This window comes from Hyperolius riggenbachi, chromosome 6 (assembly GCF_040937935.1).
Source record: "Hyperolius riggenbachi isolate aHypRig1 chromosome 6, aHypRig1.pri, whole genome shotgun sequence".
NCBI lineage: Eukaryota > Metazoa > Chordata > Amphibia > Anura > Hyperoliidae > Hyperolius > Hyperolius riggenbachi.
In genome coordinates this window covers 21822304-21849594 of record NC_090651.1, presented here as the reverse complement: position 1 = coordinate 21849594, position 27291 = coordinate 21822304, and the positions used below count along the sequence as shown (strand labels likewise).

At 47.1% G+C, this 27291-nt stretch overlaps 1 protein-coding gene across 2 annotated transcripts in view; it reads left to right on the top strand.

Annotated features, from left to right (window-relative positions):
- The window catches only part of SLC1A7 (solute carrier family 1 member 7), a 134813-nt gene that overhangs the window by 88226 nt on the left and 19296 nt on the right, over positions 1–27291 (top strand). For both annotated transcript variants that reach the window (XM_068238984.1, XM_068238985.1), the window contains exons 5-7: positions 161–383; positions 11676–11775; positions 22280–22513. In XM_068238984.1, the coding sequence (XP_068095085.1) occupies positions 161–383; positions 11676–11775; positions 22280–22513 (557 nt within the window). The remainder of the gene's footprint in view (positions 1–160; positions 384–11675; positions 11776–22279; positions 22514–27291) is intronic.

Sequence of the window (27291 nt, the reverse complement as noted above, 5' to 3'; positions counted from 1 at the left end):
TTGCAGCTAGATTTGCTGTGTAAACTATCTAAACTTTAGATAAGATATATAGACAAGTTACTTGTTATAGTTAGTTTTTCATCTCTGATCCGCTTTAAGGATGAGATTTCTCAAGCCGTACATAGATTTAATAAGCATATTTCTGATTGTTGTTTTTTAGTATCGAACCAAGAATGTGCCTGTGGTAAAAAGTGGCAAGACGACTTCATCAGAAAGCATAACTCACAGAATCCTCATCTACGGCATCCAGGACGAAAACGGGTCGCACATACAGAACTTTGCACTGGACATCACCCCTTCCCCCGACGTGGTGTACAAGTCAGAGCCAGGAACCAGCGAAGGAATGAATGTTCTGGGCATTGTCATATTTTCCGCCACTATGGGTAGGTCATATCCCAACAGCCCTTGGAAGACAAGTCTTAATTGACGGATTTAAATTTTAGCAAACTAAGCAGAATGTGATCTCAACGGAAAACAAACCATTTACTGCTTCATGTTTGGAAGTGTTGGGTCTACTATCCAGAACTTTCTGTACTTGGGGCTATGGAAGTCACATAGATGTTTAGTGACACTCACATCAAACTGAATGCCACTGTCCATCTGCTCTACAACAGCCCATAGGTTATCCCTATTCCTATACATATATTAGCCCCTTCCCCTCCACAGGTTATTTCCCCTTAAAAGACAGAGCAATTTTCACACATCATGTTCCTCCCATTAATTTGCCAATAACTCTATGGCTACATATCACAACAAAATGCTCTACAGTATATATTGCTTTTCTTGCCACAAATTAGACTTTAGGTGGTACTTTTTGCTAAAAAAAATGTTTTTATTTTATATGCATGTTAAAGGGAATAAGAAGAAAACAATAAAAAAAATAATTATTTATTCGTTTTCAGCCATAATAGTTTGAAAAAAAAATGCTACAATAGATAAGATAAAACCTACATATTTTATTTTCCCATTTGTCACGGTTATTGCAACATTTAAAGTATGTTCCTAGTACAATGTATGGCAACAATATATTATTTAGAAATAAAGGTGTATTTTTCCATTTTATGTTTCTTTATACTATATCAATAATTACAAACCCTAATTTGCAAATATAATAATGATATACCCTAATGACATACTATTAAAAATAAGCCGAGTCCCTAAGGTAGTTACCTATTTATGGATTTTTTTTTTATAATTATATGGGAGGGGGAAATAAGGGGTTAAAATTAATGGGATACAGGTAGTCCTCGGTTAACGAACGAGATAGGGACTGTCATCTCGTTCTTAACCTGAATCTGTCCTTAAGTCGGGACAGCGCCGGATTTCTGTGATTTAAAAGTTTTTAAGTAGTTTAACATTGACCTAAAGACGCCATGTGTATCGCGCTGTACGCCGATGATCTCCTTCTCTTCTTGGGGGATGCTAATGAATCATTGACTAATCTCTTAACTATTATTGACGAATTTGGGGGATATTCAGGGCTTCGTATCAACTGGGAGAAATCCGCACTTTTCCCGGTTGACGGTAGAGCTAGAGATATGGCTGCTGCTACCCCACTACAATGGGTGTCAGCGTTTAAGTACTTGGGTATCCAAATACACTATCCACTAACAGACTACCTTAAATCCAACCTCAACCCAATCATAGACTCTCTTGAAAAACACTGTAAAATGTGGGCTACACTCCCCCTGACGGTGACCGGTAGATCTAATCTTATCAAAATGCTATACCTACCTAGATTTACATATATATTCAGACAAACTCCAATATGGATCCCGAAACACATCTTTAACAAAATAGACAAAATTCTAGTGAATTTCCTGTGGAGTGGAGGGACACCACGAATTTCACTCGCGACCCTGCAACTCCCTACCAACATGGGAGGCATAGCCCTCCCCAATTTTAAACTGTATTTTTGGGCTTCCGCTCTCGTAACCATACGTTGGTGGTTCGCCCAAGAGGACAGAAACACAGTGACCACGTTGGAAGCTGCTGTGGTGGGTTCCTATGAAGGACTCTCTCTTCTTCCCTTCAGAGGAGAAAAAGCCTTCGAACAACTGCCCACTCCTATGAAGTTAACTATTAAGGTGTGGAAAACCGCCAGATTGAAATATAAAGAGCAAGACGTATTTTCCCCATTTGCTCCACTATGGTGCAACCCTAATTTCCCTCATTTTTTGGCGGTCCCAGACCCCTTGCTTTGGGCCAAACAGGGGATTAAATGGCTACAGCACCTATTCCCAACTGGACAATTATCCACATTCAACCAATTAAAATCAGAATTCTCTCTCCAAAACAAAATGTTCTTCAGATACCTCCAGGTCAGGCATGCGGCACAGGCTCAGTTTCCCAATTCTCTCACATTAAAATCTGATCCATTAGAATCCTTATTGCTTCGGAAACAACTTGAAGCACCTTTGTCTACTATTTACGCTGCCTTAATAGATACAGGATCCTCCAAAATAGATAAGGCCTACCAGAGTTGGAGCCGGGACGTGCCTGATCTGGAGGAATCAGACTGGAGGGACTTGCTGGAAGCCACAGGGGAATATCTCATATCCATGAAAGACAGGCTCATCCAAATGAAGTTCCTATATAGAATTTATTATACTCCTACCCGTATGGCACGAATGTTCCCAAATAGAACGGACGAATGCCCTAGATGTGGCGCTTCACCTGGAGATTTCATCCATATGATGTGGAGATGTTCTCATCTACAATCATATTGGCAAGGAATTAACAACCTGCTACAAAAGGTGTTTGAGCAACATATCTCTCTTGACCCTAAGACACATCTGCTGGGAATTTCGGGTAAAATCCTGAAATCCAGGAACTTGATACTGTTATGGGACTTGCTAAGCTACTATGTGCGGAAAACCATTATTTTACACTGGATACAACCCACCGCACCTACAATGGCGGAATGGATTAAGATTATCAACTCGGCTTTGCCGCTATATAAACTGACATACCTCCAACGCAATTGCCCCCTAAAATTCGAAAAAATCTGGATCCCATGGGTAGAATACCTTAGGGCCCACGGTGTAGACTATGAGGCTTAGCTCTATTCTGGTTATCAAACACTTTATTCTTTATTGTATGTCAACCAAAGAAATAAATAAGAAATAAATAAATAAATAAAAAATTACACGAGACCAGAGACCATAGGAAAGGGTTGGGATGGCTCGGGGGGGAGGGGGGGGGGCTGGGGGGCCTGCTGCGGGATGTTGTGGGACTGTATTGTATTGTTATGTTCATATGTAAAATACAATAAAACTTATTTGAAAAAAAAAAAGACGCCATGTGTGTGTGGGGAGGTGAGCAGCTACATACCGCACACCTCCCGTGCCCTGGCGTCACCCTCTGCCTCTACAAAACACCTCCATATCATTACAGAGATCCGCGTCCTCTGACCCGGATACTGTTACTGCTCTGCACATGCGCAGTATGCCGGGTCGCCTCCCGGCCTGCGTCAGAGGACGCGGATCTCTGTAATGATACGGAGGTGTTTTGTAGAGGCAGAGGGTGACGCCAGGGCACGGGAAGTGTGCGGTATGTAGCTGCTTACATGGCGTCTTTAGGTCAATGTTAAACTACTTAAAAACATGTAAATCATAGAAATCTAGCGCTCGCGGTGACGTCAGACGGGGCGGAGCTATCGGCGGGCCGTTCGTATCGGCGGGGCGTTCGTAACCCGAGGACTACCTGTATTTATATTTATTTATTTTAATATATGTTAGGTGTATTTTTACTTTTTGGCTACTAGATGGCCCCACACTATGATGTGTACTGAACAGTACACAGGAAATAGTGTAAACCTGTGTTTTTATTTTCACTTTGTAAATGACCACAGATATCTCACTTATGCCAGTGCTCATTTACTACGGACACTTTGGTCAGTTTTGGGAACATATGTTCCCATTCACCGATCAGTAGCCTACTGCAAGCGGCAGGGGAAGCCCCTGGTGCTGTTGTGAAGTCTACATGGGCGTAGATACACAATTCAGCAGTGTTGTACCGGTTAAATCTGATCAAGCAGGAGGTGTTGAATCCAAGAGTGGGACCTGGAGGAAGTCTTCTTATGATGTCTTCCCTCAGCTGTTTACATCATGTGGTAGTTTTGCACAATTCAGAGAGCCCATAATTTCGGAGTGACCACTAATGTACACACACACCTTGCCCTTACACAGCTGACATCTTGCACCACACTAATGTTCCCATCCGATACACTTTCATCCACCCTCCCCATTGTAAATTAAGAAAATCAACTTTCACTTCCCTTACACACAACCTCATGTCACTCGCACACCTCACCCACTTTACATCCCTCCAGCGCACACAGTGTGTCCCTATCCTCTACAGCTTCCCCGCCGTCCACCTATACGGCTTTTCCGTTCCTGGTAGTCTAGTGCCACCCCCACCCTGTTACTCCCTCCCTGGTGGTCTAGTAGTGCATGCTTGCACTTGTTATATGGGGAGACTTGGCTGTACGCATTATAGAGGGTGCGTGGCTGCTTGTTTATCTTGTTATATTAATTGCAGTATTTCTATAGCGCCTTTCTCCTGTCGGACTCAAAGCACTTGCGAGGCAGCCACTAGAGCGCACTCAGTAGGCAGTAGCAGTGTTAAGGAGACTTGCCCAAGAAACTCCTTACTGAAATAGGTGCTGGCTTACTGAACATGCAGAGCCGAGATTTGAACCCAGGTCTCCTGGGGAGACCTGGGTTCAAACCTCCTGGGGAGACATGGCTGCTCTTGTTATATGGGGATATGATGGCTGCTCTTGTTATATGGGGAGACATGGCTGCTCTTGTTATATGGTGGTATGATGGCTGCTCTTGTTATATGGGGAGGCATGGCTGCTCTTGTTATATGGTGGTATGATGGCTGCTCTTGTTATATGGGGAGACATGGCTGCTCTTGTTATAGGGGAGACATGGCTGCTCTTGTTATATGGGGAGGCATGGCTGCTCTTGTTATATGGGGAGGCATGGCTGCTCTTGTTATATGGGGAGACATGGCTGCTCTTGTTATACAGGGAGATATGGCTGCTCTTGTTATATGGGGAGACATGGCTGCTCTTGTTATAGGGGAGACATGGCTGCTCTTGTTATATGGGAATAGGATGACTGCTTTTGTTATATGGGGAGACATGGCTGCTCTTGTTATATGGGGAGACATGGCTGCTCTTGTTATACAGGGAGATATGGCTGCTCTTGTTATATGGGGATGCATGGCTGCTCTTGTTATATGGGGAGGCATGGCTGCTCTTGTTATACAGGGAGATATGGCTGCCCTTGTTATATGGTGATGCATGGCTGCTCTTGTTATATGGGGAGACTTGGCTGCTTATGTTATATGGTGGTATGATGGCTGCTCTTGTTATATGGTGGTATGATGGCTGCTCTTGTTATATGGGGGTATGATGGCTGCTCTTGTTATATGGGGGTATGATGGCTGCTCTTGTTATATGGGGGTATGATGGCTGCTCTTGTATATGGGGGTATGATGGCTGCTCTTGTTATATGGGGGTATGATGGCTGCTCTTGTTATATGGGGAGGCATGGCTGCTCTTGTTATATGATGATATGATGGCTGCTCTTGTTATATGGGGAGACATGGCTGCTCTTGTTATATGGGGAGGCATGGCTGCTCTTGTTATATGGGGAGACATGGCTGCTCTTGTTATATGGGGATGCATGGCTGCTCTTGTTATATGGTGGTATGATGGCTGCTCTTGTTATATGGGGAGACATGGCTGCTCTTGTTATACGGAGATGTATGGCTGCTCTTGTTATATGGGGAGACATGGCTGCTCTTGTTATATGGTGGTATGATGGCTGCTCTTGTTATATGGGGAGACATGGCTGCTCTTGTTATATGGGGATGCATGGCTGCTCTTGTTATATGGGGAGACATGGCTGCTCTTGTTATATGGGGAGACATGGCTGCTCTTGTGGGGAGACATGGCTGCTCTTGTTATATGGGGAGACATGGCTGCTCTTGTTATATGATGATATGATGGCTGCTCTTGTTATATGGGGATGCATGGCTGCTCTTGTTATATGGGGAGACATGGCTGCTCTTGTTATATGGGGAGACATGGCTGCTCTTGTTATATGGGGAGACATGGCTGCTCTTGTTATATGGGGAGACATGGCTGCTCTTGTTATATGGGGAGACATGGCTGCTCTTGTTATATGGGGAGACATGGCTGCTCTTGTGGGGAGACATGGCTGCTCTTGTTATATGGGGAGGCATGGCTGCTCTTGTTATATGATGATATGATGGCTGCTCTTGTTATATGGGGATGCATGGCTGCTCTTGTTATATGGGGAGACATGGCTGCTCTTGTTATATGGGGAGGCATGGCTGCTCTTGTTATATGGGGAGACATGGCTGCTCTTGTTATATGGGGATGCATGGCTGCTCTTGTTATATGGGGAGACATGGCTGCTCTTGTTATATGGGGAGACATGGCTGCTCTTGTGGGGAGACATGGCTGCTCTTGTTATATGATGATATGATGGCTGCTCTTGTTATATGGGGAGACATGGCTGCTCTTGTTATATGGGGATGCATGGCTGCTCTTGTTATATGGGGAGACATGGCTGCTCTTGTTATATGGGGATGCATGGCTGCTCTTGTTATACAGGGAGATATGGCTGCTCTTGTTATACAGGGAGATATGGCTGCTCTTGTTATATGGGGGTATGATGGCTGCTCTTGTTATATGGGGGTATGATGGCTGCTCTTGTTATATGGGGGTATGATGGCTGCTCTTGTTATATGGGGAGGCATGGCTGCTCTTGTTATATGGTGGTATGATGGCTGCTCTTGTTATATGGGGATGCATGGCTGCTCTTGTTATATGGGGAGGCATGGCTGCTCTTGTTATATGGGGAGGCATGGCTGCTCTTGTTATATGGGGAGGCATGGCTGCTCTTGTTATATGGGGATGCATGGCTGCTCTTGTTATATGGGGGTATGATGGCTGCTCTTGTTATATGGGGAGACATGGCTGCTCTTGTTATATGGGGGTATGATGGCTGCTCTTGTTATATGGTGGTATGATGGCTGCTCTTGTTATATGGGGAGACATGGCTGCTCTTGTTATATGGGGAGACATGGCTGCTCTTGTTATATGATGATATGATGGCTGCTCTTGTTATATGATGATATGATGGCTGCTCTTGTTATATGATGATATGATGGCTGCTCTTGTTATATGGGGAGACATGGCTGCTTTTGTTTGCAAAACACTGCGTCTGCAGTGCCCGATATACCTGTACCAGAGCCCTCTATTTACCACGTGCCCACATTTCTGCTCCGGCGCCAAATTACCGATAATTTGCATTTGCGCCTGTGGCTGCGCCCAATTAGTCCACTTGCCGCATGCGCACTTTTTACTGCTTAGTGTTTGCACATCTGTGCTCTGCACTACTCTGCGCAAGTTCTTTACACAATCTCTGTGTTTTTTATTTTCATAACACAAATGAAAGCCACATGTGAAACTATGAAGTCACCACAAGCATCACCTCTGAAAAATGATAATAATATGACTGTGTGATTTGGTAATTGGTGGGTTTGTACAGTGAAGCCCCCACAGTCCCCCTCGGCCTGGGACAGCCTGAGACCCTCCTGCAGAAAAGCTGCTGCAGAGAATATTTGTAGAATGGGTTTTCCAGATGTCCCAGAAACCATAATTACCGAGGATAGGCCAGCGAGCTTATGCTATTTATTGTGGCTGAATTACAGCAGCTCTAATTGGCTAAAGGCAGCTGGGAAGCATGGGGGGCCCCACAGAGGGTTGCAGCCGGCCTCCCTCTCTCTGAGGTCGGCTGGTACTCGCTCTGCTCTCTGCACAACTGAAGCATGGCTGGACTCCGCACTTACTTCAAGGGAACCTGAAGTTAGATGCATATGGAGGCTGCCATATTCATTTCCTTTTAAACAATGCCAGTTGCCTAACTGTCCTGCTGATCTATTTGGCTGCTGTAGTGTCTGAATCACACACCTGAAGCAAGCATGGAGCTAATTTTGTCAGACGTCAGTCAGAGCACCCGATCTGCATGCTTGTTCAGGGGCTATGGTTAAAAGTATTATAGGCAGAAGATTTAGCAGGACAGCCAGGCAACCTGCATTGTTTAATAGGAAATTAATATGTCAGCCTCTTATCCCTCTCACTTCAGGCAGAGGGTATCTGGGTAATATTGGCAAACACTGAAATGGCCCCCCACCCCCAGTATAAGTCACTAAAGTTAGCCCTGTAGTATGCATACCTAGAGGTGCTACTCTAGTATAGGTAGATAGAGGCAGTCCACCCAGTATAGGTAGCCCCCCTGCCCCCAGTTTTGGTTGCCCTCCCAGTACTGTGAGTTAAATATGCTTCCCCAGTTTAAATAGCCCCATTTTGCATAGGGAGTGAGAGGTATCCCCCCAGTATAAGACGTCCACCAGTATAGGTGGTGGGAGGTCCCCCCAGTATATGTAGCCCCCCAGTATAGGTAGGGAGAGATGTCTCCTAGTATATGTACCCCCCAATATAGGTAATGAGAGATGTCCTCCAGTATAAGTACCCCCTCCCCTAGTATAGGTAGTGAAATCTGCACCCCAATATAGGTGGTGAGAGGTGTCTTTCCAGTAAAGTTACTGAGTGGTGACCCCCAATATAAATAGCCCCACCCCAAGTGTAGGTAGTAAGATGCATCCCTCAGTATTGCAGTGCAGCACGAGGGTGGAGGAGGCAGGAATGGCGCCCATGGCACAAGCCATGCACGCACCCCTCTAGATACACCACTGACTTCAGGTACTCTTTCACTTATGTTCAGATAGTCAGCCGCGCTATATTGTAAGAGGGTACTTGTGGGCCTCGACCTGGATCAGCAGATTGAGAGTGTGCATTTATAATGATGGGGTGAGGCAAATTTGGGTGCAGGATGAAGCCAAAATTTGTCTCACACTGCTCCCGCTGAAACTCGGGCCATGTTAAATATGAATCCCCCTGTAATGTAAGTCATGCGCTGGCTATTGCCGGCAGCCAAACTACTTGTTTTCTCATTTGAGCTCTGGCAATTGCCATCACCCAAATTAGCCACCAAGCACCATTATAGCCGTAATTATCATTAGGGCCTATGGCGGCGCTGTCACAATTGCGCTGAAATTGGCCGATCCAGAATTTAAGGGGGTTGGACCAAACACAGGGAGATAATGCTTGGAAACAGTAGATATTTCCCACAATGCAACAAGGTTCACAGACAGGAAACTGTCAGGGCCCCGGCTCTGACATCACACTGTGGGAGGGGTTTTACCACAATATCAGCCACATAAACGCGTCCCTGATGATCTATTCGAGAAAAGGTAAAGATTTCTCATGGTAAAGGGGTATCAGCTACTGATTGAGATGAAGGTAAATCTTGGGTTAGAGTTCCTCTTAATGCTTCTAACTTACATGGACTTTTCAAGCAAGTTGCTTTCAACCAAAACCAACATCCGTGAGCTGCATACAATTAGTATGAAATTTGAGGATCTCATTGACAATCTCAGTTCACAAGATCAGCAGGCATTGCTGCGGACGCTAGCAGGGAATTTAAAGGACACATCCGAGGAGGTTGAAAAAAAAATCCACTTCCCTGGAGCTTCCTCCAGCCCCTGCCACCCGTCCTGTGCCCTCGCTGCAGCTCTGCTCCACGCTGGTGGCCCGGGGTCCCCTCTCAGAGTCGCGCTGATGTCATCAGGACTGTACTGCGCAGAACAGCCCGAATGACATCAGTACGACTCAATGAGCTGCAAGAAGATGGAGGAAGATGCCGACCTGGCGAGGCCGACCTCTGCACTGGAGGGGACCGGGAGCCAACGAAGCTGCGGCGAGGGCACAGGATGGCTGCCAGTGGCTGGAGGAAGCCTGAAAGTGGATTTTTTTTCCTCTGACCCTCCCTTTAAAGGGAACCTAAACTGAGAGGGATATGGATGTTTCCTTTTAAACAATACCAGTTGCCTGGCAGTCCTGCTGATCTCCTTGACTGCAGTAATGGCTGGATCACAGACCTGAAACAAGCATGCAGCTAATCCAGTCTTACTTCAGTCAGAGCACCTGATCTGCATGCTGGTTGAGGAGCTGCGGCTAAAAGTATTAGAGACACAGGATCAGCAGGATAATCAGGCAACTGGTATTATTTTAAACTAGCTGATGGCCCGGCATTGCCCGGGTATGTATTTGGCTGGTGTTGGCTCCACCCAATTTTCTAACCCTAACACACAATTACTCAGTTACTCAATGACCTAGTCTGTAAGCTTTGCAGTGCTTGGCATCAATATAAATCTGATTGGCTGTGGCTCCACCCTCTTTTCTGAATTTGAACCCCAGTCACCCAATGATCAACTGTACCAGGTTTGAAGCTTGTGTGGCAGCAATTGAAAAGCAATAAATACATTTGGATTGGCTTTTGTAGGCTCCACCCTCTTATATGAATATTAATCCCAGTCACCCAGTGATCAACTGTGCAAAGTTTGAGAACCCTGCCATCAACAGTGTAAGAATGGCTGCAGTTTACAATTTCCCAATGAAATTTGTATTTTTCTCCACCCACTGATGACCCGGCATTGCCCAGGTATGTATTTGGCTGGTGTTGGCTGCACCCACTTTTTCTAACCCTAACACACAATTACTTTATTACTCAATGACCAAGTTTGTGATCTTTGTGGTCTTTGACATCAATAATTTGCATTGAAATGAAACAAATCTGATTGGGTGTTTGTGGCTCCACCACCTTTTCTGAATTCGAACCCCAGTAACCCACTGACTTAACTGTACCCGGTTTGGGGCTTGTGCCATTAACAGTGCAAGAATGGCAGCAATTAAATATTCCCCTTGGAAATCAATAGGTGAATTTTGATTGGCTTTTGTAGGCTCCACCCACTTTTATGGATATTACTCCCAGTCACCAAGTGACCAACTGCGCAAAGTTTGAGAACCCTGCCATTAACAGTGTAAGAATGGCTGCTGTTTAACTTTTTAAGTGAAATTTGTATTTGTCTCCGCCCACTTTTTGGTTATGGGAATAAAACGTATCCTATATGTTATTCCAGGTTATGTACTATTTGTGTGCCAAATTTCATTCAAATCCGTTCAGCCGTTTTTGCGTGATCGAGTAACAAACATCCAAACCTCCAAACTTTCCCATTTATAATATTAGTAGGATGGAAAAATCCATATCCTTTTCGGTTTAGGTTCCCTTTAAGCTCCTTTTCCTGAAAGCAGCTTTTGTACTTTTTTTTATCTCAAAATCTTTATTGCATTGTGCAAAAGTAACATGAGCAAGCTGCTGGAAACAATGTCCCTTTCTGTGTTTATAAATCTTTTCTGAAGTTGTAGATTGACTGGGCCGAGTGTTCTGCACAAACAGATAGGCAACCAGTATAACATGTTAGAAATATTTACTGAAGAAAAACAGGCAGATATATATCATACACCACCATCAAGAAATGCAGGTTACTTAGAACAAAGAGAATACAGGAAATAACAATCCCATAAAGATCATAACCACATTTTCCACACAGTGATATCCTGAGATTTTTTTTTTTACTATACTGCAGTTTAAGGTAATAATATTGTCAGATCCCTAACACAGATGTTGAAAATGACAAAATAACAACTTTTCTTGTGTGTCCCGCAGGTATAATGCTGGGGCGTATGGGCACCAGTGGGATCCCTCTGGTCAGCTTCTGTCAGTGCCTGAATGAATCCGTAATGAAAATCGTCGCCATCTCTGTCTGGTGAGTTCAGATACCATATTCACAGGGCCGGTTCTCTTATGAAGCAAGGTGAAACAGTTGCATAAGGCGCAGAGATTACAGGGGCGGCATGTTTGTACTGTGTGTTTACACTAACAGCATGCAGTCAGAGGAGAAGGAGAAGTGAGAGGAGAGCGAGGTGAGGAGATCATCATTAGGGAAAAGGAGCTTGTTGTGCTGTGTGAGGAGGGTGAGAGTGAGTGAGGAGGGGGGAGGCAGGAGAGCAGCATTGGGGAAAAGCAGCTTGTTGTGCTGTGTGAGGAGTCTGACAGTGAGTGAGGAGGGGGAGGCAGGAGAGCAGCATTGGGGAAAAGCAGCTTGTTGTGCTGTGTGAGGAGTCTGACAGTGAGTGAGGAGGGGGGAGGCAGGAGAGCATCATTGGGGAAAAGCAGCTTGTTGTGCTGTGTGAGGAGTCTGACAGTGAGTGAGGAGGGGGAGGCAGGAGAGCAGCATTGGGGAAAAGCAGCTTGTTGTGCTGTGTGAGGAGTCTGACAGTGAGTGAGGAGGGGGGAGGCAGGAGAGCATCATTGGGGAAAAGCAGCTTGTTGTGCTGTGTGAGGAGTCTGACAGTGAGTGAGGAGGGGGGAGGCAGGAGAGCATCATTGGGGGAAAGCAGCTTGTTGTGCTGTGTGAGGAGTCTGACAGTGAGTGAGGAGGGGGGAGGCAGGAGAGCATCATTGGGGAAAAGCAGCTTGTTGTGCTGTGTGAGGAGCCTGACAGCGAGTGAGGAGAGGGGAGGCAGGAGAGCATCATTGGGGGAAAGCAGCTTGTTGTGCTGTGTGAGGAGTATGACAGTGAGTGAGGAGGGGGGAGGCAGGAGAGGATCATTGGGGAAAAGCAGCTTGTTGTGCTGTGTGAGGAGTCTGACAGCGAGTGAGGAGAGGGGAGGCAGGAGAGCAGCATTGGGGAAAAGCAGCTTGTTGTGCTGTGTGAGGAGTCTGACAGTGAGTGAGGAGGGGGAGGCAGGAGAGCAGCATTGGGGAAAAGCAGCTTGTTGTGCTGTGTGAGGAGTCTGACAGTGAGTGAGGAGGGGGGAGGCAGGAGAGCATCATTGGGGAAAAGCAGCTTGTTGTGCTGTGTGAGGAGTCTGACAGTGAGTGAGGAGGGGGGAGGCAGGAGAGCATCATTGGGGGAAAGCAGCTTGTTGTGCTGTGTGAGGAGTCTGACAGTGAGTGAGGAGGGGGGAGGCAGGAGAGCATCATTGGGGAAAAGCAGCTTGTTGTGCTGTGTGAGGAGTCTGACAGCGAGTGAGGAGAGGGGAGGCAGGAGAGCATCATTGGGGGAAAGCAGCTTGTTGTGCTGTGTGAGGAGTATGACAGTGAGTGAGGAGGGGGGAGGCAGGAGAGGATCATTGGGGAAAAGCAGCTTGTTGTGCTGTGTGAGGAGCCTGACAGTGAGTGAGGAGGGGGGAGGCAGGAGAGCAGCAGTGTTTTACTTGACTTGCACAGCAGAAGGGAGGAGGTGGCACTGCTGTCCTGACTGAAGAGGAATGGAGTAGCTAAGGGTGAGCAGTTTGTTTGTCACAGACTCGCAGCCAGCCAGTGTGTCATTGTGTGGAGCTGCAGCATGCCATGTCTGAAGTTGTTGTATATGCTCCCTTGCTGAGTGAAGCAGAGTAAATTGAATGGTGCTGTGCGATCAAGTTTTCCTCAGGCAGCAAAAAGTCTAGAACTGGCCTTGCATATTCATACATTTGTTACTCAGGAAATACACATAAAAGATTGAAATTATATTTTAATGGTTTTAATGGAATTAGAAAAGGGTCAAGTGTGAGGGCTGGGACCCACTAGAGCGTTTAAGGAGCACATTGAATCACTAGCAATTTCCCTAAACGCTCTGCCAATGTAAATGGATGGGGCAGATTCCACTACAGTGATTGCGATTAGGCAAATCGTAATCGCTGGACATGCAGCATTTTGGGAGCATTTCCATTCTAATGTATTGTATTGGAGCAAGGAAAATGCTCCCAAAATCGACTGCAAAGCGCTGCCACAAACTGCTAGCGATTGCGATAGCGATTTGCGCTTTGTAGTGGGTCCCAGGCCTAATGCGTGGTGTGACTAGCATTGAATAAGCAATAAATAACGCTTATCTGTACTATAAGACCATGGCCCATATTTTTCTCCGGAGTTGTCTCCTAGGAGATAATTTTCATCTTCTCTTTAACCATTTCAGCCCGCGGGTACTTTTCACCTTATGCATCAGAGCAATTTTCACCTCCCATTCATTTGCCAATAACTTTATCACTAATCACAAAAACCGGTATCTCTTTTTATTTTTTCGCCACCAATTAGGCTTTTTTGGGGTGGTACATTTTGCTAAGAATTATTTTTTTCTAAATGCATTTTCATAGGAATATTAAGAAAAAAATGGAAAAAAATCATTATTTCTCAGTAGAGTTGGGCCGAACGGTTCGCCGGCGAACGTGGTTCGCGCGAACTTACGTGGTTCGCGTGCGGGTGCCGCACGCGAACGTTTTGCGGAAGTTCGGTTCGCCCCATAATGCACCTGAGGGTCAACTTTGACCCTCTACATCACAGTCAGCAGGCCCAGTGTAGCCAATTAGGCTACACTAGCCCCTGGAGCCCCACCCCCCCTTATATAAGGCAGGCAGCGGCGGCCATTACGGCCACTCGTGTGCCTGCATTAGAGAGAGTAGGGCGAGCTGCTGTCTGTCTCTAGGGAAAGATTAGTTAGGCTTAGCTTTTCCTGGCTGCATACCTGTTCTGTTCAGTGAGCCCTCAGCCCACTGCATACCTGTACTGTGATCCTGCCACTGCATACCTGTTCAGTGATCCTGCCACTGCATACCTGTTCAGTGATCCTGCCAGTGCATACCTGTTCAGTGATCCTGCCAGTGCATACTTGTTCAGTGATCCTGCCACTGCATACCTGTTCAGTGATCCTGCCAGTGCATACCTGTTCAGTGATCCTGCCACTGCATACCTGTTCAGTGATCCTGCCAGTGCATACCTGTTCAGTGATCCTGCCACTGTATACCTGTTCTGTGAACCCGCCACTGTATACCTGTTCTGTTCAGTGGACCCGCCACTGTATACCTGTTTAGTGAACACGCCACTGCATACCTGTTGTGTTCAGTGAACCTGCCACTGCATACCTGTTGTGTTCAGTGAACCTGCCACTGCATACCTGTTCTGTGAACCCGCCACTGTATACCTGTTCTGTTCAGTGGACCCGCCACTGTATACCTGTTCAGTGAACCCGCCACTGTATACCTGTTCTGTTCAGTGGACCCGCCACTGTATACCTGTTTAGTGAACACGCCACTGCATACCTGTTGTGTTCAGTGAACCTGCCACTGCATACCTGTTGTGTTCAGTGAACCTGCCACTGCATACCTGTTCTGTGAACCCGCCACTGTATACCTGTTCTGTTCAGTGGACCCGCCACTGTATACCTGTTTAGTGAACACGCCACTGCATACCTGTTGTGTTCAGTGAACCTGCCACTGCATACCTGTTGTGTTCTGTGAACCCGCCACTGTATACCTGTTCTGTTCAGTGAACCCGCCACTGTATACCTGTTCTGTTCAGTGAACAGTTTGGTGTGTCAGTGTGAAGCAGTACCTTAATTACACTACCTGATTGATGTATACACATGCAAGATGTTTTAAAGCACTTTAGGCCTGTCATTTAGCATTCAATGTGATTTCTGCCCTTAAAACGCTGCTTTGCGTCAAATCCAGATTTTTCCCGGCGACTTTTGGCATCTATCCCACTCCGCCATGCCCCCCTCTAGGTGTTAGACTCATTGAAACATCTTTTCCATCACTTTTGTGGCCAGCATAATTTTTTTTTTTCAAAGTTCGCATCCCCATTGAAGTCTATTGCGGTTCGCGAACTTTAACGCGAACCGAACGTTCCGCGAAAGTTCGCGAACCCGGTTCGCGAACCTAAAATCGGAGGTTCGGCCCAACTCTATTTCTCAGTTATCGGCCATGATAGCTCTAAAACAGGGGTAGGGAACCTATGGCTCGGGAGCCAGATATGGCTCTTTTGATGGCTACATCTGGCACACATAAAAATCCATAGGTGTTGATTCACTAAGCTTCACTGCTCAAGCAGTGTGTGTGGCAGGGCAAATATAGTTTTCAAGGTAGGCACACTACTGCTGTAGCATGCACCGCTAACTTACTCGTGCTATCCCAAAACGAACGGCTGCTCCAATTGTCCCACTCTGGACCCTGTCAGGTCCAGTGACTTTGTAGGATGAGATCCTCACACTTTGATTGGCCCAGTAAGCTGCCTGTCACTTGACAGGCAGCCTTTTGGGCCAAAGTGCAGGGATCTCGTCCTACAAAGTAAATCAACCCCCAAGTCAGCTAGTTATTTGTACAAGCTGTTAGTCTGTATTTTTCCTGTCTGGAAAATTGCTGATGTTGATGAAACCCAAGAGAAGCTGTAGACGTGTCTGACACTTCCGCTGCCAAGCAGGTCAACTGTATACACATCACCATGGCAACAGGGATGTGAGCCCTCTGCTGCACATGCGCACTGTCCCTGTTTGAAACATATTGTATGGCTCTCACAGAATTACATTTTAAAATATATGGCGTTTATGGCTATCTCAGCCAAAAAGGTTCCTGACCCCTGCTCTAAAATAATACATGCTACCATAATTAAAACGCAACGTAGGTAATTTTTGGTGTGGGAGGTAAACAGTTAATTTTAAATGTAATAATGTGGGGTTATTTTATTAAAAAATGTATGTAGATGTAGTTTTACTATTTGGCCACAAGATGGCCACAGTGAGATTTTTTTTTTAGCTCTGGAAGCGAAGTGTGCGCTTCCAGGAAGCATTAGGAGGATTGGAAACTTTTTTTTTCAGAAAGACGGCGGTTTCTGATGAGAAGTATTTGGTCTTTCTACAAGGGACTTAGATCAATGAATGGGAACTATGTTCCCATTCATTGATCTCTGGGCTAATGGGGGACCACACGTGCACGCGCGGGAGCACGTAGCAGCCCTACAACAGCCACCTCGATGTGATAATCACATCCAGGCGGCATAAATGGTAAAATAACTTTTCAGCATTTTACAATAGAAAAAGTACCCAAAAGTTGATAAGAAAATGCTATTACAATTATTTAGAGTATTTTTTAAAAAAAAACATTTTATGACGAGGTGTGAAACTATCACCTAGGAGAAAACGCTAGAGAAAAAATGAATTGCACATGGGCCCTTATGATGAAAATGTTACAGAAATATGTATATTAATAATGAATTCAATGTGAAGGCAACTGGTAAAGAGAGTTCTGACATAACATTCAGTAAAACAATGCTTTTCTACTTTATACTACCAATTGTAACGAACGGTGAAGCACAGAGAGGATCTGATTACCGGCATACCTCCCAACTTTTTGAGATGAGAAAGAGGGACACTTAAGCCACACCCCTGTCACACCCCTGACCACGCCCCATCACAACCCTAGTCACACATACCATAAAGATTTCATAAGAAAAATATGTTGTTTTATAATTCAAATCACACTGGTCCTTTCTATCCTGGTTCATTTTCCTTCATAGTAACATTTTAATATTAGTAATATATCAATTCAAAGGATGTGAATAAAGTTTAGAGTCAATCAAACACATTTTTTAGTAGAGAAATATATATATTTGCATAGAAAGAGGGACAAAGTCCTGAAAGAGGGACAAATGAGGGTGAAAGAGGGACAGAGGGACAGGGCTCCCAAACAGGGACTGTCCCTCTGAAAAAGGGACAGTTGGGAGCTATGTTACCGGTGATCTGCAGTATCACTGGGAATGCAGATGTATACCAGATTATAAGTGATCTGCAGTATCACCGATAATCCGATATACCAGCTAAACCTCTGTTCACCTGAGTAGAGTGTAGTGTTTGGTGTAACAGTAACACTTAAGAGTACTAGGCCTCAGAGCAGTGAGGAGTACTGCACAGATTCCTCCCGAAGACCTGAACTCTCCAAGGCGGGAGGAGTCAGGCTGAGAGTAGGAAGGATTATCTGAGAGTGACACTCTGGAGGTAGTGTCACTAACAAGACAGGGAACCGCCTCTAATAGTAAGGTCGGTTCTCGAGGTCGGACAAGCCAGGTCGTAAACACACGGACAGATTAGGTACAGATTCAGAAGGCGGAGGCGGAGTCAAGGTACAGGCAGGGTTCGGCAACAGGGTATCAGATATATTGAGGTACAAAATCAGGAGGCAGAAGCAGAGTCTAAGGACGAGCCGGGGTTCGGCAACAGAGTATCAGAAAGGCAAGGTACAAGATCAGAGTTCAGGAGGATAGTCGGGCAGGCAAAGGGTCATAACAGATAATCACAATCAAACTAGTACTTTAAGCTATCAACAGTATCTAGCTAAGTGTAGGATTACAGCTCCAGCTGGTCCCGGCACACTTAAGGATCTGACTACAGGTCTGAGTGCTCCCACTTATGTGTTCGCAATGCCAGACAACCAGCAACTAAACAGCCAGCAATATATATGCACAGGCATCTCTCCAGCACCACCCTAAGTGCTGGACCAATGAGGAGTGGAACCAGAGTCAGCTGACCAGCCTGGTCAGCTGACTCACTTCTGGCTGTTATATAAACCCCGCCTGAGTGCGCGCGCGCGCGTCACTCTAAAGCTAGAGGGACTACGTGTCCCAGCCACACCAGCACCGCTCTGCGGTGTCTCTGAAGTGGCGCCATGCAAGGTAACCGCCGCGTCCAACGCAGCGGTTTCTCCGCGCTCCACCGTGCCTTGCACGGAGACAGCCGCCTCACACTGAGAGGAGGCAGCTGCCTCTCCGTGCTCTGCCACACCATGTGCGGAAAGAGCCGCCTCCCGCTGACTCATGGCGGCGGCTCTTCCGCGCTTCTTCACACCAATACAGTTATCAAATTCACTTTTGTGCACAAGTAATAACGTCTGTTTACAAATTACCAAAGTACAGTTTACCTGCTCTGAAAGATAAGCAGAAGGAACAGAGGCTCCAAAAGAATATGTGCAATCATAGCAATAAAATGAACATAACTACAGGGCGACAGCAATGGTGTAAGGGCAAGGTACTTATATACACTATTGTCTACTTTTGTCACTAGTTGTGTACTCCTATTTGTATTGCCTGAGGAAGCGGGTCTACACCTGCGAAACGTGTTGCAGCCCCCTTGGAGTGTACCAATAAAAATCTATTTTTGAAATAGACATTTTTCCAGTGTCTGCTTATAGGGGGTAAGCCCACCACTGCCCCCCAAGCAATTTTTTAAACATTTTAATATTGTGATTTTATTATTTTGGCGCCTCTGTTCCTTCTGCTTTGCATAATCATCCACCCTGGTGGAGGGGGATTACCCCTTTTTTCCTATCTACAGAGAGCGACTTTTTAATCCTGAGTGAGGACAGGAAAATGTCCTCACCTGCCTACACAGTGGTTGCCTGGAGGTAACCCTGGTTTGTGAGTATATCTATTGTACTCTTTCTATCGCCACATCAATTACAATAATTACTACACTATATTCGGGCTCTCGGTCTCCCTTTCTTCCTTATGCTCTGAAAGCTGTCGTAATTTAATGCATGACTGCTGTATATATATATTACAGAATCAGAATCCTATTTATTTCGCCAAGTACAACGGGGGGTTGCCCCCGGAATTATTTTTGACTCATCAGGGTCGGAGATGGCACAAACACATACATGCAATCCAACACATACAATCAGGTACAGTAATACAAGTAAGCATATACCTATATATACATATAGTGGAGGACGCGTGGGGAAATGTGGAGTGCTATGTGAGGGGAGCAGCCTGCCATCAACCGGCGGCGCTCCCTCAGCTCCACAGCTAGTCCCAGATCCCCGCAGTGTGTCCCGAAAGAGAGTGTACAGAGAAAGAGAGAGAGAGAAGGGACAGCCAGAGAGAGAGAGAGAGAGCAGAAGAAAGAGAGTCAAGGCAGGGAGAGAGACAGAGGCAGAATCCTCCCTTGGCTACAGGCCACAAACAGTCAGTCCGAGTAGTGTCCATCCCTGTGGGAAATCGCCAGGTGGGCCGCGGATCCTTAAGGCTGGGTGGTGGTGCAGGCTGATCGCTGATCTTCAGGGCTGAGTGGTGGTGCAGGCTGACATGGTCCGCAGCAGTGGCAGACCCCGGGTGGCCGAGCAGGCTGGTGGAGGCTGTGGCTGGTGAAGACCCTCTCTGGTGCGCAGCCCGAGGAACTCTTCCACGTGGGAGGCCCAGCAGGAAGCGGTGGTGGTCAGGCCTCCGGTGCATGTGGAGTGTCCCACATGCTCCAGGCTGGCGCATGGCGGACTCCTAGGCCCCATCCAGAGCCGGGACAAGGTCCTCCAGCACCCAAGGCTGAGACACCAAAATGCGCCCCTCCATCCCTGCCACCCCAGCCATCACACACTGATTGCTATTAGACTAAGAGGCGCCACAGGGCCCACAACCTCCCCAACACCTTAATATCTAGTTATCTGGCTTGTAGTCACTTCCATGTATCTCCTTTTCTTATTTCTTTCTGTTTCAAACACAATTAGGAATGACAGCTGAATGAATTCTGCGCCCCCTCCTACACTGCGCCCTGAGGCTGGAGCCTCTCCAGCCTATGCCTCGGCCCAGCCCTGGCCCCATCGCAGCGGCCCACGTGGTGGAGGGGGATCCTGTAGCCACCTCAATCCGGGGCTATGGAATTGCTGCACTCTCACAGCAGACGGAGCAGCAATGTGGGTGGCCCTGCCGGACGGTAGGGGATACTGTGTGGCCCACTGTATGCAGCCCAGACCTCCGCAGGCAGCGATACCTGAGGGACAAGTCAGCTGGGCAGACCCGCACAGCCTGTGCCGGGAGCCAGCAGAGGATGGTGCCCACTTGTCCCGCATCCGGGGTCCGCGGCGGTGGTTGGAAGCCCGCATGGTGTAAGCGAGCTGCAGGGCCATGGAGGGATCCACATGGGAAACGACGCCGGTGGTCTGGCAGCAGCGGCGGCCGATCGAAGCTCCGACCCGCTTCCTCGTATCTGCCGCGAAACCCTCTGTGCACTGCACGTGGGCCCCACGAAAGCAGCCGTTGCTCCTGCCGGCCCGCAGACCGCGACCCGATGGCCGCGGAGAGTGTGACCAGCATCCCTATGTCCTCCGCATCCCGCCTCAACAGAAAGAGGAGCTCGGAGGCGAGCAGAGTGAGAGGTCACATGCAGAAAACAGAAAAAGACCGGAGCCCTTTGGCCGCGGCGTCCGAGTCCGGCGCCATCTATACAGTGTATCCATTTAGAATGTATCTTCTCCTGGGTACACTTTTGACTTGTATTCAGCTGAGACACTGCTGGCAGCATTTATATTATCTTGTTTGTTTTCTTATCAGCTACTATTGTAATCACTTCCTCAAGTTCAGCTAGGGTGCTAAGCTTCCCACTGAAGAAGACTGCTGTTCTGCTACCAGTGGTTTTTATTTTCTGGCAGTATCTTTTTTGCTAATATAACATTTTTTTTTACTAATATGTGGAACAATCTCACCAACTGTAGTGAATATAACATTAATGAGTAAAATTGCTTTTTTTTTTTTACAACATTCATTTATAAAGTATTTAGTCAGTGTTTGCCCATTGTAAAATCTTTCCTCACCCTGGTTCACATACTACATTTTATCACAGGTGGTGCCATCTTTAGTCCTGTCAGGTGCAGCTCTGCAGAATGTTTGTTTCTGACTATTTTGAAGCCAGTACAAATAAAACCTTGTCTCCCAAAATGCACTGGGAGGATAATTCCACATAGCTAAACAGCCTAGGCTAAGTATCACTGGGAGGGTGGACCTAAATACCAATAAATAGCGATATATAGTTACAGGAAGTGCTTCTGATACTGAAACCAGGATTAGTAATGCAGATATTCACTGCATTCTACTGTATGTCACTACAGAGCTTCGTTACAGTGGATCTGAGATAAACTTTTACTCAATGCATATTTGTGTTCCTTTCATATAGTTTATAGGGCATTCCTCAAGCCAAATACTTTTTTGTTTTGTTTTAATACTCTAATTCCCTATAAACTAAACAAGCCTCGCCCACAGCTCCTTTTGTGCCTTGGCACTGTAGCAAGGGCTTATGGGAGCTCAGTCTGGGCAGGGGGAGGAGGAAGTTACTAGCCATTGATTTCAGAGGCAGAGGGGAGGAAGGAGGAGGAGAGGGGACTGAATTTACACACAGGCAAGCTGTTAGCATCTCCAGCCCTCAGCCTGTGACAATGTGACAAAAAGAACATGGCTGCCCTCATTGTATCACAGGAATAAATAATCATAAACTTTTGAAGTTGTTTGCAGCTTGATATGCTGTCTAAACTTTACATAAGATATATAGACAAGTTACTTGTTATAATTAGTTTTTTTATCTCAGACCCGCTTTAACTATCAGTCTTATTGTACGCCAGTTTATTGGACGTTAGTAGATTTTGTATAGCAAAAGCGTTTGGGAAACCTAACTGCCATATTGGGTTGTTTGTATCTTCCAGGTATTTTCCCTTTGGGATTGTCTTCCTCATTGCCGGGAAGATCCTGGAGATGGACGACCCCACAGCTATCGGGAAGAAGCTGGGATTTTATGCCATCACGGTGGTGTGTGGCCTTGTAGTACATGGACTCTTCATCCTCCCCCTTATGTATTTATTAATCACTAAGAAGAATCCCATTGTCTTTATCCGAGGGGTGCTGCAGGCTCTGCTCATAGCGCTGGCCACGTCCTCCAGGTAATGTGCCGCTGCAATATGCATTCAATATTTGGAAGTTAAAGTGAACTTGAGAAAATATTATAACTGCACATTTAGCACATGATCATGACTAGCAAATTAGAGACTTGCATATCTACCACCTGACCAAACTGATCATACGCTTCTCCATGAGTTCTCCTAGACATGACTATCACTCATTTGCAGGGCAGGATTTCAAGAACACAACTACTATCCAAAAAGAGCATTGCTTCCTGTCTGTAGTTTATTAACCACATGGATAATTTAGAAGGCCAGTGGAAGAACTCTGAAACATGGTGGTAGCAGACTCATGTCTGAGTTCTCCTAGACATGACTATCACAAATTTGCAGGGCAGGATTTCAAGAACACAACTACTCAGTGGCGGACACAGCCAGCAGTGGGCCCCTGTGCAAAATATCAATTGTGGGCCCCCCTGACCTGCGTCGCGCAGAGTGCACCGCGGCAAAAATGGGCGTGGCTATAACCTAAAATGGTCGTGGATAGAACCTGTGGCAAAATGGGCGTGGCAATGACCGGATAAGGGCGGAGCTAACTGTAATTTAAAGTGATCACGGGGTGAGAGTGATATGGAGGCTGCCATATTTATTTCCTTTTAAACAATACTAGTTGCCTGGCGGCCCTGCTGATCTATTTGGCTGCAGTAATAAACTGAATTACACCAGCAACAAGCATGCAGCTTAATCTTCTCAGTTCTGACAATATTGTCAGAAACCCCTGACCTGCTGCATGCTTGCTCAGAGTCTATGGTTGAAAGAATAAGAGGCAGAGGACCAGCACGGCAGCCAGGCAACTGGTATTGCTTAAAAGGAGAGAAATATGGCAGCCTCAATATTATTCTCACCTCAGGTTCCCTTGAAAAGTGCAATGCAAAGACAGTGCGCCCAAGTTTTGGTGACCCTTTCCCCAGAAAATTCAAATAATTGTGCAGGTTTTCTCAAGAAAATACACATAATGTGAGCAGATTTGCCCAGAAAATACATTCAATCATGTCGGCAGATATGCCCAGAAAATACGTGCAATGATGTCGGCAGATATGCCCAGAAAATACGTGCAATGATGTCGGCAGATATGCCCAGAAAATACGTGCAATGATGTCGGCAGATATGCCCAGAAAATACGTGCAATGATGTCGGCAGATATGCCCAGAAAATACGTGAAATCATGTCGGCAGATATGCCCAGAAAATACGTGCAATCATGTCGGCAGATTTTCCCAGAAAATACGTGCAATCATGTCGGCAGATTTGCCCAGAAAACACATGCAATCATGTAGCAAATTTGCCCAGAACATACACGCAATCATGTGGCAGACCTGCCCAGAACATACACGCAATCATGTGGCAGACCTGCCCAGAACATACACCTGCTAAAATAAGTAATAAAAAAACCATTTACTTACCTGCAGCAGCAGACCTCATGTCCCAGCCTCCATCCGGCGCGCAGCTCCCATGGGTGGTTGGGTGGATAGGTAGCCTGGTGGGTGAGTGGGTAGGTAGCCTGGTGGGTAGGTAGGTAGGCAGCCGGGTGGGTAGGTAGGTAGCCCTTAGCCAGGTGGGTAGGTAGCTTGGTGGGTGGCTGGGTAGCCGGGTGGGTGGGTAGCCTGGTGGGTGGCTGGGTAGGCGGGTGGGTGGGTAGGTGGGTGGGTAGGTAGCTGGGTGGGTGGGTGGGTAGGTAGGTAGGTAGCCTGGTGGGTTGGTAGGTAGCCGGGTGGGCGGGTAGGTAGGTAGCCTGGTGGGTGGGTAGGTAGCCGGGTGGGTGTGTAGGTAGCCGGGTGGGTGGTTAGGTAGCCGGGTAGGTAGCCGGGTGGGTGGTTAGGTAGCCGAGTAGATAGCCGGGTGGGTGGTTAGGTAGCCGGGTGGGTGGTTGGGTAGCCGGGTGGGTAGGTAGCCGGGTGGGTGGTTAGGTAGCCGGGTAGGTAGCCGGGTGGGTAGGTAGCCAGGTGGGTGGTTAGGTAGCCGGGTAGGTAGCAGGGTGGGTAGGTAGCCGGCACGGTGGTTAGGTAGCCGGGTGGGTAGGTAGCCGGGTGGGTGGTTAGGTAGCCGGGTAGGTAGCCGGGTGGGTAGGTAGCCGGCACGGTGGTTAGGTAGCCGGGTGGGTAGGTAGCCGGGTGGGTAGGTAGCCGGGTGGGTGGGTAGGTAGCCGGGTGGGTGGTTAGGTAGCCGGGTAGGTAGCCGGGTGGGTGTGTAGGTATCCGGGTGGGTAGGTAGCCGGGTGGGTGGTTAGGTAGCCGGGTAGGTAGCCGGGTGGGTAGGTAGCCGGCAGGGTGGTTAGGTAACCGGTTAGGTAACCGGGTAGGTATCCGGGTGGGTAGGTAGCCGGGTGGGTAGCCGGGTGGGTGGTTAGGTAGCCGGGTGGGTAGGTAGCCGGGTGGGTGGGTGGGTAGCCGGGTGGGTGGTTAGGTAGCCGGGTGGGTAGGTAGTCGGGTGGGTGGTTAGGTAGCCGGGTAGGTAGCCGGGTGGGTGGTTAGGTAGCCGGGTAGGTAGCCGGGTGGGTGTGTAGGTATCCGGGTGGGTAGGTAGCCGGGTGGGTGGTTAGGTAGCCGAGTGGGTAGGTAGCCGGCAGAGTGGTTAGGTAGCCGGGTAGGTAGCCGGGTGGGTAGGTAGCCGGGTGGGTAAGGTAGCCGGGTGGGTAGCTATTCGGGTGGGGGGCCCGACTCCTATCCTCCCTCCCTCACCTCGGGGGGCCCCCCTCCCGGTATGCGCGGCGGCCGGCGGGAGAGCAGAAAATACAGGAAGTCTCCGGCCGGGGCCCGTAGCAGACGCTAGAGGCAGCTGCTGCTTGGTTTCCAACTTTGTATACTGCTCGCTACTTCCTGGTTTAGTAGCGAGCAGAGATACAGAGTTGAAGACAGGGGAGACCAAGCGGCAGCTGCCTCTAGCGTCTGCTGCAGCCCCGGAGACTTCCTGTATTTTCCGTTCTCCCGCCGCATGAGGGGGGGGGGGCCGAGGTGAGGGGGGAGGACAGGAGTCGGGGCCCCCCAAGTTAAAAAAAAATAAAAAGTAGAATTAAAAAAAAAACCAGCAATACTTAATGGGCTCCCTGAAGCAGGGGAACTTCAGGGGCCCTCGTGCAGCGGCACGGCCGTATGTCCACTGCAACTACTATCCAAAAAGAGCATTGCTTCCTGTCTTGACAAGTAGATGTACAGAGGCGCCAAAAGGATAAAATATGCTAAAATGTTTAAAATATTCGGGTGGCGGCGGTGGACCGGCCACTCAGAAATAGACTCGATGCTGTCGCTTAAGATAAAGACAATTTATTCACATACTCCATGAACAGAACCGCAACGCGTTTCACGGGTATATTCCCGCTTCCTCAGGCAATAAACAGACAGGAGTACACAGTACAGTCTCAAGGTCACGAATAGCGCCTCTGTTTATTAACCACATGGATAATTTAGAAGGCCAGTGGAAGAACTTTGAAACATGGTGGTAGCAGCAGTGTTGTGGATTTGGCCCACTTTGCTGCCTGTAGATCAGTAGGGCTTACCACCATTGATATAGTACAATATTCTGGACTGCTCCAGCAAATTTTGCAGGAAACTTTTAGGATGACAATGTGTGAAGTTCAAGACACAAACTAGGTCATGCATCAAGTCATCAACCCTAAAGACACACATTTTGTTTTAGCAGGTAAACTGTCTGAGAGAAACAGGAAGTAAAGGTAAACTCTGTGAGAGGAACAAGAAGTTAAGTTACATGTAAAGAGGAAAAAAACTGAGAGCCCAATATATTGTAGTAATTTCAATGTAAATGGTAAAATAATTAAATACTAAGTATACTCACAAACATAGTTTGCCAGCCAGGCAACCACTTCAAGCGCAGGTGGGGAGAATTATAACCTGACCCCACTCAGGTATAAGAAGTCGCTCTCTGTAGACAAGAAGAATTGGGGATAACACCCCTCCACCAAGGGTGGACTAGTCTAGATGCAAAAATTTTGAACAGAGGCGCCAATGTCTAAAAACAGTTTAAAAAGGGGAAGTTGGTGGACTTACCTCCCTCAAGGATAAACAGTCAATGATTTGTTATTTCATAAATAAAGCAACATATATTCGTAACTCCAGTATGCAACACGTTTTACGGGCAAAAGTCCCGCTTCATCAGGCAGTCAAATGGAGAAAAAGAACTAGTAGTTGTCTGTAGCGTGGACGCTCATGGCCAACTTCCCCCTTTTTAAACTGTTTTTAGACATTTTTACTCTACTTTAGCGCCTCTGTTCAAAATTTTTGCATCAAGAAGTTAAGTTAAACTTTCTGAGAGGAACAGGAAATGAAGGTAAACTCTCTGAGAGGAACAGGAAGTGAAGGTAAATGCTCTGAGAGGCACAGGCAGTGAAGGTAAACTCTTTGAGAGGAACAGAAAGTGAAGGTAAATTCTCAAAGGGGAACAGGAAAGGAAAGTAAGCTGTCTGAAAGGAACATGGAGGGGTAGGCACAGGAAATGAAGTTAACCTCTCTGAGAGGCATAGGTAATGAAGTTAACCTCTCTGAGAGGCACAGGAAGTGAAGTTAAAGTCTCTGAGAGGTACAGGAAGTGAAAGTAAACTCTGAGAGGCACAGGAAGTGAAGTTAAAGTCTCTGAGAGGTACAGGAAGTGAAAGTAAACTCTCTGAGAGGCACAGGAAGTGAAGTTAAAGTCTCTGAGAGGTACAGGAAGTGAAAGTAAACTCTCTGAGAGGCACAGGAAGTGAAGTTAAAGTCTCTGAGAGGCACAGGAAGAGAAGTTAAAGTCTCTGAGAGGTACAGGAAGTGAAAG